At 39.7% G+C, this 14,926-nt stretch overlaps 3 protein-coding genes across 3 annotated transcripts; 1 reads left to right on the forward strand and 2 right to left on the reverse strand.

Annotated features, from left to right (window-relative positions):
- Positions 1-5,731: 5,731 nt before the first annotated feature.
- Positions 5,732-6,642, forward strand: LY79DRAFT_642890 (GNAT family acetyltransferase; the record flags this gene model as incomplete). Its single annotated transcript, XM_060562384.1, has 2 exons — positions 5,732-5,796; positions 5,861-6,642. Exons 1-2 carry the CDS (start codon positions 5,751-5,753, stop codon positions 6,640-6,642), a joined length of 828 nt encoding a protein of 275 aa, XP_060408218.1. The 5' UTR covers positions 5,732-5,750.
- Positions 6,643-7,013: 371 nt separating this feature from the next.
- Positions 7,014-8,318, reverse strand: LY79DRAFT_527618 (oxidoreductase; the record flags this gene model as incomplete). The annotated part of the gene is made up of 1 exon (XM_060555945.1): positions 7,014-8,318. One exon carries the CDS (start codon positions 8,316-8,318, stop codon positions 7,014-7,016), a length of 1,305 nt encoding a protein of 434 aa, XP_060408219.1.
- A 1,472-nt stretch (positions 8,319-9,790) lies between these two features.
- LY79DRAFT_618051 (uncharacterized protein) lies at positions 9,791-11,242 on the reverse strand. Its single transcript, XM_060562019.1, has 3 exons — positions 10,942-11,242; positions 10,674-10,887; positions 9,791-10,617 (listed from the first exon to the last, which is right to left on the reverse strand). Exons 1-3 carry the CDS (start codon positions 11,114-11,116, stop codon positions 10,107-10,109), a joined length of 900 nt encoding a protein of 299 aa, XP_060408220.1. The 5' UTR covers positions 11,117-11,242; the 3' UTR covers positions 9,791-10,106.
- Between the last annotated feature and the right edge of the window lie 3,684 nt (positions 11,243-14,926).

The following is a 14,926-nucleotide window of genomic DNA, read 5'->3' on the forward strand; positions in this document are numbered from 1 at the left end:
TATATAGGATATTTTACTTATTAAATAGCTTAAGTAAAGCTATAGTAAGTAAATACTTATCTAGCTTCTCTTAGTTTATATAAGCTCTAGTGTTATAAATATCTTACTAAGTAAATAAGGAATCTAAGAACTACTCTTAAATAATAGTATATATATTATATACCTAGATACTAACTTATTAGCTTATTATATTAATAGTGTCTATTATAGGCTAAGTTACCTTATAATAAAAAAGATATATAGATGCCTTAAGGCTAAGACTATAGTTATACTAACTATACTAAGAGTCTAAATAATAATATAATAGCTATTGCCCCTCTTAAAGAGCTTCTATAATTACTTACTATTTATAGCTATTCTTTTAGGACTTACACTATTAAATACTAGTACCTTCTATAGGCCTAGGCTTACTAAACTAATTATATTAAATAATATATTATATAACCTAGCTATAGTGCTAATATTTATACTACTTTATAATACTAAATCTATTAGCCTTTATAAAAGTATTAACTTAATTAAAAAGGGCGTTAAAGGTTTATTCTAGATTACTAAGAATTAGTAAATTTAGGATTTTACTTATAGGAGAAGAGGAGGATCTATTACTTTAGGTGTAGTAAGAGGCTATAGTTTAAAAAGAGGCTTTACTTTAAGGAAAAGGTTATTATTAAAGTAGTAAATAAGGTAGTAGATTAGCTTAAGGACCTTATTATTTTTACTATTAATAAATATACTTTTATTATTAAAGGAGTACTATTATTAGCTACTAATTAGTCTTAATAACTTATTAAATAAGGTTAAAAGTACTATTAAACTACTATATAGTAAAATAAAGAGGTTATTAGGACTACTTATAAGGAGGTAAAAGGTTATACTCTAGAGAAAGTTAAAAAAGAATAGTCTACTAAGTTTTTATTATCCCTTTAGGGAAATAGTAAGTAAAGTAAAGTATTAGCTTTATACTAGAGTAATATAGTTTATAGTATAAAAGAGGTTATATATCTTATAGTAAGCTTAATAAAAGCTTAGCTATAAGGTTATATTACCTCTTAGGATTACTAGCTCTATAGAACTAGCTAACACTAGGATAACTACTTTTAGAGGAGGAAGATAATAGTAGGTAGCTAGATAATAGTAGTAAGTTATAATTAATTACTAGTTGCTCTCTTAAGATATAACTTATAGTAGAAAAGTAAAATAGTTATATTTTATACTATAGAACGTATTATAAAGCTATAGTAAGTAAATACTATAGATAAACCTAAGGTTAAATAAATTAACCTTATTATAAAGAGGGATATTATAAGGAGGGATAGGAAAGGGAGGGCTACCTTGTGTAGGTCTAGTAGAATTTAGTTATACTAACATTTGTTTTTTAGACTAATTAGAGAGTGTACATCTTATACCTATATAAGACTTATACCTATATATTAATTCCTTATACCTATATATTAATTCTTTACCTATTATACTAGCACTAATTAAGATTACCTTCTATAAAACTAGGCCTTAAGAAAGATATAAGTAAAGTAAGTATAAGAAACTAAAGCCTTAGTTAACTATATATCTTAACTATATTATAGTTCTAAGTAACTACTAGTAAATAACTAATTATATTTTATTCTCTAATATTACTTTTAATTATTATAGCTAAAGCTTTAAGCTTCTAAGAAAGCTTTATAACTAGGTTAATAAAAATATAGACATTAGCTATTCTTATTATACCTTTAACTATTATATTACCTTAATTAGACCTAGTCTTAGTCTTAAGAACACTAGCCTAGGCTATAATAAGTATACTAATAGTTATAGTGTTAAAATCTCTATAATAGTATTAGTATTTTATCTTTTAACTAATCTAGGCTAATATATACTTTTTAAAGAAGCTAAAGTTTTCTTTTTTAAAAAGATTAGTAAAAGTTATACTTACTTATAAGGCTACTATTTAAATTATCTCTTAGGTATATTACTTTATAAATAATTTAATTAGTTCTTAGGTAAGTATAATAGGCTTTACCTAGGCATAGGCCTTTTTTTAAATACTTTTAACCTTCTAAAATAGCTCTATAGTTATTATTAAGTTATTATTCTTAATTAAAAGGCCTTAAAGTAAATCCTTAATATAGTAGTTAAGTTAAAAGATAACTTCTTTATTAAGTAGGCTATAGGTTTTAAGAGGTATTCTTTTAACTAAGCCTAGGTATAAGTACTAGCTTTACTTTTAATAGTTACTTAGTATTCTTTAGGTAAATACTATAGTAAAGTAGTTATCTTCTTTTAATTAAGGTAACTAGCTAACTTTACTAAAGCTTTATACTTATTTAAAAAGTAAGTAATATTATAGCTATTAAAGGTAAATACTCTTAGAGAACTAAGAGGTAGTATTTTAATAAATATATAAGGCTAAGGACTATAAAGACTTTTAGTTCTATATTAAAGGTATTCTTAGTTAGTAGTAGTAAAAGTAACTAGCTTAGTTATTATATTTTACTAAGTATAATAGTTATATATAGTAAAAATAAGTTATTCTTTAAGAGGTATTTAACTAATAGTTATTAAAAAGTCTTATTAACTTAATAAAATAGTTAAACTAGTTTACCTTTTTTTTCTTTTTTTTTTCTATATTTTAAAGAGGCTATAGTACTAAAGTCTTTTATTTATCCTAGGTCTAAATTAAAGTTAAGTACCTAGGTCTTATAGTATTCTTAGAAGGACTTACTAAGGCTAAGAATAGTCTAATTAGATATATTTAAGTTAAAGTTAAAGATTAAGACTAATAAGGTAGTATTAGGTATCTTAGTAACTAAAGAATAGTAGTATATAACTAGTAAAAAGTCTTTATAAGAAGAATAAATATTAAATACTACTAAAAGCTAATATTATTATTTTAAAGAGAAATAACTTTAACTAAGGTAATAAAAGTATTATATAATACTTTTTAAGTATAAAGCTTTACTTATTACTATATCTCCTAGTAAAGCTTAGTGTAAATAAGCTAAGATTAAGGCTAAAGGCCTATATATACTTCTTTATTATAGTCTTATTAATTATAAAATACTATTCTTTATAAGTAAAGATTAGTTTTAACCTAATTAGGCTAATAGTTCTATAAAATTATATAATAAAGAGAGATTTAGTTAGTATAAAGGTTATTAAGTATTATACTTTAGTCTAAGAAGGTAGGTTCTAGTAATATAGTTACTATCTTAGTATTTCTATATTTAAGTCTAGTTCTTACTGTCTTTATTCTTTACTATCTCTATAATAGTAAGTAGCTTTCTTAATTAAGGAAAAAAGAAGGCTAGTATATAGGTCTTAGTCTTATCTCTTATACTACTAGTAAATAGTACTAATTCTTGCTTTTTTATCTTTTATTTAGTTAGGTCTTTTTTAGGATTAAATATATACCTATATATCTAATTAAGTTAGTTTTATTTTTTTATTCTAGTCTAGTTAGTTTTATTATTCTTATATTAGTTTTTATTATTTAGTTATTAATTTATTATAAAAAAGGTTACTATTTACTAGTAATAAAAGATTAGTAGTTTAATTCTACTATAAGGCACTATTAAAACTAAGTAGAATATTAATATATAAGGCAGTAAGATAGCTAGTATATATATAACTAATCTAAATAACCTTGCCTAAAGGTCTTATTACTAGTGTACCCTAAGTACCTATAAATAAAAGGTAACTTACTAACCCTTATCTAAGAAGATAATAATTTAATTAATAGACCTTAGTCTAATTAGGGCTATAGTTTATTAATTAAGTGTCTATCTCTAGTTAGTATTAAACTTAGTTAGTAATACTATTATTACTAAGTAGTATAAACTATATATAAAAGGTCTTATTATTTAGTTATATAGTTATAAGGTAGGTAAAGTGCTTAATTAGGCTAAAAGGCCTAATTAGGTGTATAAGATTAAAAGAATATCTAGGATCTATTATATTACTATAATAATAAAGTTATAGTTAAAAGTAAAGTTAACTTATAGGTGTTAAATTCTATTTCTATTTATCTTGTTAGTCTTAATTAGTATTTAATGTCCTAATTAGGATAATTAAGGCTCTACTAGCTAGAAAAACACTTGTAAAAACTACTTAAAGAAAAACCTAAAATCTTGCCCTGTTCTAGTAAGTAAAGTATAGTTTAGTATTAAAGTAGTATAGGCTAAGGTAGTTAATATATTAGATAAAGGCTTTATAGGTATTAGCTTTATAGTCTTATAAGTATAGCTTACTATAGTATAAGTAAGTAGGTTAATAGTTATATATTAGTTCTTTATACTACTTTTAGTAAGTTTAGTATTATCTAAGAGGCTTCTTCTTAAGTTATAAGGTAAAGGTATTACTAAATAGTTAAAACTAAGGAGAGTCTAAGGGAGTATTAAAGGTAATAACCTAGGACTATAACTAGAGGTCTTTTAAGGTAAAGGTAAAGTAAGCCTAGATAACTAGCTTACTTACTTAAAGTTTAATCTTTACTACTATTAAAGATTTAGTAAAAATAAAGTTATTATTAAATCCTAAGTAAATATTATAAAGAATATTATAAATAATATAAGAACACTAACTAGTAGATCCCTTAATACTAGTTATATTAAAAAGTTAAGATAACTTAGAGCTATAAGTAAGTATAGCTAATTATATTCCTAGGGTATATAAAGTAACTATAAAGCTACTATTAACCTAAGTTAATACTATAATATCCTTAACTAGGATTTTATAAGCTTTTATAAGTTAGTTATAGATAATTATAAGATTAGTTACTTATAAAGAGTAGTTTAAAAGAAGTCTAATAAAGACTTATATATTCTTTATATATAGACCTAGAGACCTCTTTTATAAAGCTAGTAAAAAGATTAAAGAGCCTTAATTAGATATCTCTTTTCTTTGTTTATAGCTAGTAGTAGAGAAAGTAGTAGTAGTATAGGTTTTTAAAAGGCTTTAGGAAAAAGTATTAATATTTAAGGTATTAAAGTATCTATAGGTAATATCCTTTAAGAAGTTAGTAAAGATAAGTATATAGTAGTAGACTACTACTTAGTTAACTAGTTCTAACTTAAGCTAAGTTAAAGCTAACTATACTATATTAGTAAAAGTAGTACTAATATAGTAGAGGCTTTTAATCTTATTTAAAAGATTACTAACTATAGAGTTTTCTAGGTAAATACTTAGTTAAGGTATAAGGGATTTAAGGGTCTCTTTATCCTCTTCTATAGGTAAAAAGAAGAAGATAAAGCGCTTTTATAGTAAGTAAACTAGTTATTAAGTAAAGTTAAAGCTATAAATAGTAGTATTAAAGTAAGTAGTATTATAAAGGGGGGGAAAAAATAAGTTAAAGGTGTCTAAGGTAATAGCTATAGATAAAAAGGCCTAGGCTAAGGGGCCTAGGGCCTTAGCCTTGGTGGCTAGGGCCATAGGAAGAAATTTAGTCTAAAAGGTGGCTGTTAGTGGTTATAGTATAACTAAGGTGGCCTACACTAACAGTGCGTGCCAAGAAAAGTATGTAGGAGGGAAGGTTGTGGTCAGTACACATGCATTAGGCAAGGGTGAATGTTAGGATTCTGATTTCTGCACCGGATACAAGGAATAACATTGCGTTAAAGCAGTCAGCAATCGAAAACAGGTACGGGATTATCTTAGATACAGAACGGAAACATACATAAGACGCGGAAGTTTCCTGTCTTTTCCCCTCTCAGAGTAGTCCATCTAACTCAACCATTTTCTACGCTAGGCTATTCAACATGTCCCCTAAGAGTCGATTCCCCGGCGAAAATCTTCCTGACAAAAGTGAGAGCATACTTTTCCTTCCACTCTTCGCAAATGGCACTAACCCGCTGGATCCTCCGTGCAGAACTTGGCCCCGTTGTCAGTACTCTTTCCGCTGCTGGACCGGACGGCTCCGCCATTCTGCACGGCTCCCTCGTTACGCTCGAACCCTGGTCAGTATCGAATCACTGGACCAGTTTCTGGCGCAACCTCCAGCTACTCGAAAATCCATGGCTGATGGATTACTTCTCGTTCGACGAGGTCTATTCGGAAGAGGATATGCTTAAACAAGTCGCACACGCAGCTGCAGAGCCAGACGTCATTCTGTATGCTGTTCTTGCTGATCCGGCATGCTTGGCCCCGACGAAAGGAACTGGGGGAATGGAAAGCTCAGTCCGACATATAGAGGTCCTTGGCTTCATGGCATATTCGCTGGCTGGTGCGATGCACCGTGAGATCGAGATTGGAGCGTTGTTTGCGCCGGCGCTACAGCGGACGGCAGCGGCGACTGAAGCGCATCATACGATGTTGATGAATGTGTTGGAGCCGACTGATGTGCAGGGGGGAAGCTCTTTGCCGTATCGGAGAGTGTCATGGAAGTGTAATAGTCTGAATACATCGTCTCGTAGGGCGGCGGAGCGGCTTGGGTATGTGTATGAGGGGACTTTAAGGAACCATCAGATTATCAAGGGGAGATCGAGGGATACGAGCTGGTTCAGTATTATCGACACCGAGTGGCCGTCGATAAAAAGTGCCTTGCAGAAGTGGTTGGTTGGCAGTAACTTCGATAACCATGGAATGCAAGTAAAAGCGCTTGGCCATATTCGGGCTGAGTTGCTTTCAATGGTCGGATGCTCTGACGAGTAGTTGACCACTTATTATATTCTGAGGATGCAATTGATTTCTTAAGTCGCTTCCGAAAGCAACCTTTGTTCTATGCGTCAAGGAATTCACACTGCAGTATACTCTGGGTTTTCTAATTATCAAAGTAAATACAGTATTATCACGCAGTGCCAGTCCAGATCTGGCCAAGCAGTTACTATTGGGTACTCTCTCTCTATTTTGTTCAATAACTTCGGGGCCAGGTGGTTGAAACGAACAGTTTCATTGTAATTAAGCAATACAGAATAGAAGCAGACTGTCTACTAAGCAAAGAAACAATAAAAAAAGCAAGAAATCGTGGTCCATAAACGATATACTTAGATGAGCGCACCTGCCTTTTTCTCTTTCCTTGAAACTCAGTTGCCTCCCTTCTTGGATTGTTCAGTGTCCTCGTAAGGAAGACCAGAATATTGTGGAAGCTTCCATTCCGCAACATCATCCGACTGAAACCTCTGAAAGATCTTGTCAATCTTCAACGTCATCATCAACCACAGAACGCCATTGAAGATGGTTATTGCCCATTGTGAGTTAGGAAAGATCCAAGACGGCTTGATCCCGACATCCTGAACCGTGTTCATCAAGCTCAAGATTTTTTGGTCGTATGATTCAAGGGCGGCTGGCACCCCATCAGAAACTCTACCAGAAGACGGTGAGCAGTGCTCCGAGATCTCTCCTGCCAGAACGTAGGCTCCAATGAATGCACAGGTTGTTCCGCGGCCGGTCACGACGCTTGGTGCGTACCCCGCATCGCCGATGAGCACCACACGGTTCTTGTAGCACTTCTTCATTCGAATCTGCCCGATGTTCACGGAATAGAAATCATCAGATACGCCGGCTTCCTGCAAAGCGTCCACGAAGCGATCTGCCTGCCATCCGGCGTCTCTAAAAAGCTCCGACCACACCTGCTTCTGCCGTTTGACGTCGCGGCTCATTTCAGCGTCTACAAGTAGCTTCTCGGTTTGGTCGTCAGTTGGACTGATGCTAAGGTAGGCCTGCGTCGTCTCTGGGTTGTCGTTTCTTATCATCATGACTCGCTTCTTGGTGGAAACACAGACAGTAGCGTAGTTGGTATCCGTCTTCCACTTCGGGATGGTGTAGAATGCCATGTGCAAACCAAGCTGATAGAATGGGTCCTTGGCCCCAGGGCCAAGCATGAGTTGTCTGGTTCTGGATCCTTGTCCATCTGCTCCAACGAGGAGATCATATGTGGCTGTAGTGCCGTTGGACAGACGCGCTGTAACTGAGTCTGGATCCTGTTCAAAGGACTCGATGGAAGCGCCAAAGACGTACTTGACCCCAAGATCTTTGGCTTTTTCGAAGAGAATTCGGACCAGGTCGCCACGCATAATCTCGAACTCGGACGTAAACGCCTGCCTGCCGACGCCGGTCTTGTTTGCTTCGAAGGTAGCCCGCGGCTTTCCTTTAAGGTTGACAAATGTGAGGCCGGCCTCGTTGACCACCCTGGATCGTATTGATTGCTCCAAGCCCATACGGCGGACCACTTCGATTCCCTGGCCGCGAAGGTCGATTTGCTGACCCTGAATGCGAAGACTAGCAGATCGCTCGACGACGGTCACATCGTGGCCGAGCTTCGCCAGCCAGAACGCCAGGGCTTGCCCAGCGATGCCCCCGCCCGAGATGAGGACTTTGACAGATGACATATTAATCAAAATTTGTTCGACAAAAGTAGAAGATTCCGCTGAAATGCTCTAGACTATCGCAGATGTTGCTTTCTGTGCACGAGGCCTGCGGGTTCTCATACATTCAACAGACCAGCTGGATTGGAATGGTATATTAGACAAATGAGGAGTTAAATCATGGTTGATGTAATTAGCATGTAGCATGTAATGACATTGGCGGACATTGTGTCGGAGTATAGGCTCGGCAATCTGTCTAGTCCGACATCCGGTCCGAATTCGCTAATTATTGCGACTACACCACTCGTGACGTCAAGGCTCGGGTCTAATGATTGCCGAGTGTCAGCGCACTGGCCAGCAAACGGCATATTCGCACTAATCTGAGCCTGGTGACGACTTCCTTTAACAGCGTAAAGTAAATTGCTGAAGCAACTTGGATTTGTTTGACGTTAGTCTTCGGAGGAGTCGGATGTTGCATTCGGGATGACTGAATGACCAATCGGTGTTTAGTGACACGCTCTGGACGATACCAACTAAGCCGCCATTGGACGTACGATGGAACGTTGAACCTTGTGCATCAGGAGACTCTCACGTAAAAACGATATTGCATGCAGATAGGATATGGCTTTAGTGGTGAGGTCCTAGTTGATACGATGCTCGATATCGATGTTTCTATCTCGCTTTCCACCACCAATGGTTTATCAAGTCATCTATCAACTCGACGCATTGTGCCCTTCCATGACGTTCAAAACGCTTTTTACGTTACTTCTCCATGTCCAATTACGTTTAAGGAAACTTTGGCCAGACTAACAGACGGCCAATATAAGATCAGAGGCAACATGTTAAGCCAATGTCAGCCATTAAAGGAATATCAATATGAAATTCAAAACTAGGGTCTCACTAATGGCGATCATTGATACGAAAGCTTTCTCACTTGCTAAACATACAAGCAACTTAGCTTGGCGTTCGGTTATGTTCACACATCATTACAATAATTTATGGAATAGTTCTGTAATATCACAGGCTGCCTAAGCTGTACCTTCCTTCGCCTCACCTCGCTGTGTTGGAAGATCCAAAGGTGGATCTGGATGGCATCCAGGATCTCTCAATGTCCAACCTTACAGATCAGCGTGGAACAATCAACTTCGTCGCCCCTTATACTGCCGAGTGCGAGAAGGACAACGTCGGGTTCCGCAACCATATCATGGAGAAAGGCTTGGAGCCTAATCAAATCGCGACGGAGTGGAAGGCCTCTGCCTTGTACATGGCCTATATTCGGTTGAATACTCACCACTGTGCTCACATGATACTGGCGCTGCGAGCTATTAGTATCCGGTTCTACCTTCGTCATCATGGTATCATCATGGGCAGAGCCAATGACAGGTAATAGGGCCATAGTCTTATGGTCGACGGCGTTCATCTCTTCAAGCTGAAATGCCCAATCGACCATGTCAAGATCACTCGCGAGGAAGATTTCCCTCACGCCAAGTACAGTTACGGGCATTGGTAGGATACTAGGAGAGGAGTTTAACATCTATGATGGTTTGAGGATACCATACTCGTCTATAGGAAGAGCTTGTAAAGATAACCGAAGATGAACGAGCATCGTGAGTTCATCCACTTGGCCAGTCTGATATGGACATTGTACAATGCAAAGTATTCACGCAGGCTTCTGTGCCTCGAGCGTGATTATACCTGAAATGAGACAATGAATTGCCATGAGAATAAACAACATATATGACGCAAAATTCCACTAAGTCCTTGCCATCGAACCACGCCACCAATTCATTCCTTGTTCTATCGCTTCTTGTGTTAGATAAGACAGGCAAGAACACCAGCAATGATGGCTAAGCTTGCGCTCTGCATAACTGCACCGGCTGTTGGTACTGTGCTTGGGGATACTGTTGTCGCCGATGTTGAGCTAGTGGCAGTAGAGTTCCCAGTAGCCTTTTTCGGCTCAACAGCTGTTTGATAACTGGAACAGACGGCGTTGGGTGAGAGAGGGCAGTCGTCAGCAATGCATATCGCCTGCAACTGAGGTCCCTGCTCAGGAATTGCCGTAGCGGCAGGGCTACAACGGAGGCCGAAGAGCTGGTTCAAAGCCATACCAACAGTCTTAAGGTCATCCTGGGTGACACCAAACGATGCCCCAGCAAGAGCAACCTGCTCGATGAAATATCCGAGCTCATTCGCGTCTAGGTCCATGAACTTGTGCACTTCATACATGGAGGCAGACCCGCCGTATCGGGGGAAGCCAGCCATGCCATACTTGGAGCAACCGAGAAGGGCGCCGAAAAATTGGTAGAGATGGGTCAGAAGGAAACTGGATGACATGAGTTAGTTTCAAGTGGGTTAAATCTTCAGGTCAGGGCTACCCACTATTGCTGAGACTGGTCGTTGTTGGCAGGCATGTTCTTCATCAGAGGCGCCGCGCCACCACCATCCAAGAAATTGACGGAAACACCGGAGCTGCCACCTCTGTTGGAAGAAGCAAGTTCTCCATTGAAGTAAGGGAGGAGGTTGACTTCTGCACCATTGTAGGTACCTGTTGCTAGAATTCCGGGCACCTTGACTCCCACGTTTGGCGTAGTGTCTAAACGAGTTAGAGTCAGGAAGTCTTTCAACTCAAATCTTGGGTACAGCTTACAATTTCCAATAACAGCAGTGTTTACGAGGAGTGTCAGCAGGGTGTATTGGTTTTCGGCCGTGTTGTTCTTCAACAGTGCTGTCGTGTAGTAGTCGCAGATTGGTGTGTCAGTCGGGCGCTGGGCGACTGCGACACCAGCTGCAGCAATAATGGTAGGGATGATCTTGGAGTGCATCTTGATCAGTAGTTGAACTTTGAAGAAGTTGTTGTACTATGATGTGATATTATGAAGAAAGGGAAGTTGCTTGGTTTTTCTTGCTAGACGGAAGAGGTGTCCAGTCTATAAATGCTTTGAGAAACCACTTAGATGTCGAAAGGGTACTACTCTCACAACCTAACCTATCTATGATGTGTCACACATTGGTTTCCCTATTAACCAACGATGGAGAATGTTTGGCAACTGGCACCAAATAGGAAAAGATGGTCTCGTCAAGCCTTAGCACTAGTCTCATGCCTACGAGCTTGGAGCTAGTGGACCGCCAGGCACTAGTGCCGGGTCTGCCCCGATCCGGAGGAGCATCATCCGAGTCAGGGCAATGGTCTATATTCTTTTGGAAATACTATCTATCTCATTGGATGATAGAAGCCGTTGAAGTCCTAGACTGGGTTGACCGGATAGTCTAAGCCAGAGATCCGAACCCCACGGGCTGGAAGCGTCTTGAAGGCACCAAGCCGTCCTTTACGCCAATTTCCCATGCCTCTCGGATCCCACCCGACCTGGCAGGTGAGAAAAGGCAAGGCTCGAACTAAAAAGAGTTATTGGTAATGAAATTATCGCTCTTAATTGGGCTATCACTCGGATGAGATTGTTTCCGGCATGATCAAGTTATTTGAATTGATCGACGGAATGGCTCGGAGGAATTAGGCATCCTGGAACGGATGAAACACATTCCGGATGCCATAGAGCCATCAAAGGTGAGGCCTAGTAACGCCCAGCGTCGGATCATACCGGCATCTTCGTCTTTGCTGCCTCTCGAATCCACACCATCGCCGCCGCCGACGTGAGATATTGTCACCGTTTGTATCTCGGAGTTCTCGTGCGGTAAATTCTGATTGGTTAACCAGTGTTTAAGCATTTATGGAATTTGTCACATACTCGGGTGGATATGAAATCGTCACCAAACCTCCGTTGTTGCTAAATCCGATGTTATTAGATACCAAACAGGCCAACCAGATAGTTCCACGTTGGGATGTGGAACATTAAAGACTTAATACAATAAGTATGACGAAACCGCCGATATTCTTTTGTAGTACAAGATTGTGGAAACTATGAGGTACGGTTTGTCTTTGGGCTCTCTAAAAGGATGTTGGTCATCTTTTAAATGTCAAGAATGAAAGGCTGCTCATCAGTGGGCTGGGAAATTTGTTGAAGAGCATAAAGCCCCGGAAACTACTTAGCAATCATTAGTGCCGGGTTCTAATGGAAGAATTCTCGTGTATAAGAAAGGGTATAAAGCAGAAAAGTGACGGCTTACAGGGAGAGCGTCGTGCCTTAGGTCTGAACCAGACCAGAACAGCAGAGGCGGTCCAAGACAGGTTGAAGAGATTTCCGCATTCCAGCTGATCGATCGAACCATACTTTCGCAATCGGAATGATAGCCAGCTGCTCCAGAGCAATACCGCCTGGAACCACTTCATGTTTATCTCAGACGCGGCACGCGCCCTTCTTTGTATCTTCCATGGTTCGCAAGCCAGTGCCGACAACCTGGCATCTTCCCTGGCTAGAGTATAGTCACAGCGTCAACTCCTCAAGCGGCCCCTGACAACTGATGTGTGAGCCCTGGGAATCACTAAAGTTTGAGCCTACAGCGTGTTGCTTTTGCACCTCGGCTGGCAATGCCTCCACCTCTATTGCAAGCCTCCCCTTCAGAGAGTTCACACTCAGAATTAAAAACGATCCCGGTGTGCCATCTTGCTTGTGGAGGAACAAGCAATGGCACCATGCACCGTTGGATGCAAAAAGAACTATTCTTTCACACAGGTACCAAAGAAAAGAAGACAAGAGAACGCTTCTCCAGGTACAAACTCCGTAATGTGATCAAAGGTTCTGTGCTTCTGTGCCTGACGAACCGGGTGGAGTAGATCGCCACAGGCGCCCCTAGCGCCCCACGCTGCCAAGAACGCCCAGTTGAGGCTCAGGAGAAACAAAACATCAGCTGCTATCACCAGGGCCATCAAACGATTTCACAGGGCAGAAGACACGATTGGCTTGAGTTAACACATAGAATTCTAGATGATCAGCCTACAGATATGAGGACACCTGACACCTAAGAAAGAGGGGCAACAAACTGGAGCGTCCAGATCGACGGCATTTACGGATATAGCACCAGTCAAGGCAACGATTTAGGAATGAAGGAAGAGAATGTCAATGGGTAAGCGAGATGACCGAGACCGCCTTCAACATGGTCTCTGGGAGAATCGTGCGAAGCCGGTTAAATTACGAAGGAGGGGTAGCTCGAAATGCCCGTAACGTTTCCGTCGCACCCGTGGCAAGACGTAGTCTGGATACACAGCTACTAAACTACCATTCCCAAAAACAAAAAAAAGGGCAGTGCGTGTCATTGACTACCTTCTTGTACATAATAGCTACTAGAGTGATGATGTGATAGGAGCTCCAAGGGGACGGAGCTTGGGTAAATTAAGCTTAGCGGATTCTCCTGTGTGGAGCACGTTCCCTGTCGAGAGACATACCCCCCCCCCCTCGCCCCGCTTTGCTTGTGTTTGTTTATTTGTTTCTGCCCAGCGCCAGTATGGGGAGGAGCCCAGTGGTACTCTTTATATCCGTACAGAGCGCAAGTAACTGACCCGGGACATTGCGGTTTGGCGATTAAAGTATGCCCACTTGTTGTCCTCCCCCATGATATGACCCTATATATACGGACTATAGTATAACGAATACCGGCCTTACTGTCTGGCTTCACCCACTTTACTTTACGGTGTCATCCGGCCGATCCTCTTCTGATCCTTGCGACGTCCCACTAGGCAAGCGTTTTTCCTTAACTAAACATTATAGCAGCTCATAGATTCTGGCGTAGTTGCACGTCTTACCTCTCGGCATGTCCACCCGAATTTGCCGGGCTGCCGTTTCGTCAATCAATTGAGCTTCACATGCTCGCAAAACCCTGTTCTCCATGGGCTCGCTTATAGTGTATAACCTCAGTGGCATTAACAGCTCTCCAAAGTTGCCTCCGCAGCCCATCTGCTTCACAGTCGCTGTGATTCAAATCCGGGGTAAAGTGCCCTGACACTGTCGTCTGTTCCTCGTGCGTCGTTCATCCGAACAGATGCAGTGGGCTGCCACTGTTGCATAACCATTCTGCAGACTGCAGTTGTCTCCTTCTGTCCAACGGACCAAGACTACCGTCATCTCTCGCCTTCCTCCCTGCTATAGCTAAAACCGAGTACAACCCCCCCTCGGACGAACGCGTCCAACTCGGCAGTCCGAACGAGTAACGCCCGAAAGTGTACAGCGCACAAGCCTTCCAGTGCCCGCAACCCCTCACCCCGCGAACTGCTGGTTCTGATTAACACTGCAACCCTGAATGTTTATTTCCAGTTCTGGCATCTAATGGCGTGAGGGCTAAAGACACCATTTGCCATGTGAACGACACGGCACACGGCTGCAGCAGACTTCTGCCAGATCATCTCAAAGTCCCATCAATCATAACTTCTCACCTCTTTCTTGTCCGTTTCCCACCCACCCAGAGTTGGACTTAAGGCGGACGCCCCCTGCCCCTCAGACAATCCAGGACCCCTGTTCAGCCACTCTTCCTTTTTCCCTTTCTGGCTGTCAACCTCGCACATACACGATGAGGAACCCCTTGTCGCTGGTTTGTGATATAATGATTCCGCCAATCAACAAGGCAATATAGTCTGTCGCAGGCCCTTTCAAGAGGCAACTTTGGTAGGCGAGTGACCATGGAATCTCAGGAAGGAAAGCCAAATCCAGGAGGGAGGTCTTTCAAGCTCTGGACTGCTTGGCCGT

The sequence above is a fragment of the Colletotrichum navitas genome (genome assembly GCF_030913465.1).
Source record: "Colletotrichum navitas strain CBS 125086 chromosome Unknown LY79scaffold_114, whole genome shotgun sequence".
Classification (NCBI taxonomy): domain Eukaryota; kingdom Fungi; phylum Ascomycota; class Sordariomycetes; order Glomerellales; family Glomerellaceae; genus Colletotrichum; species Colletotrichum navitas.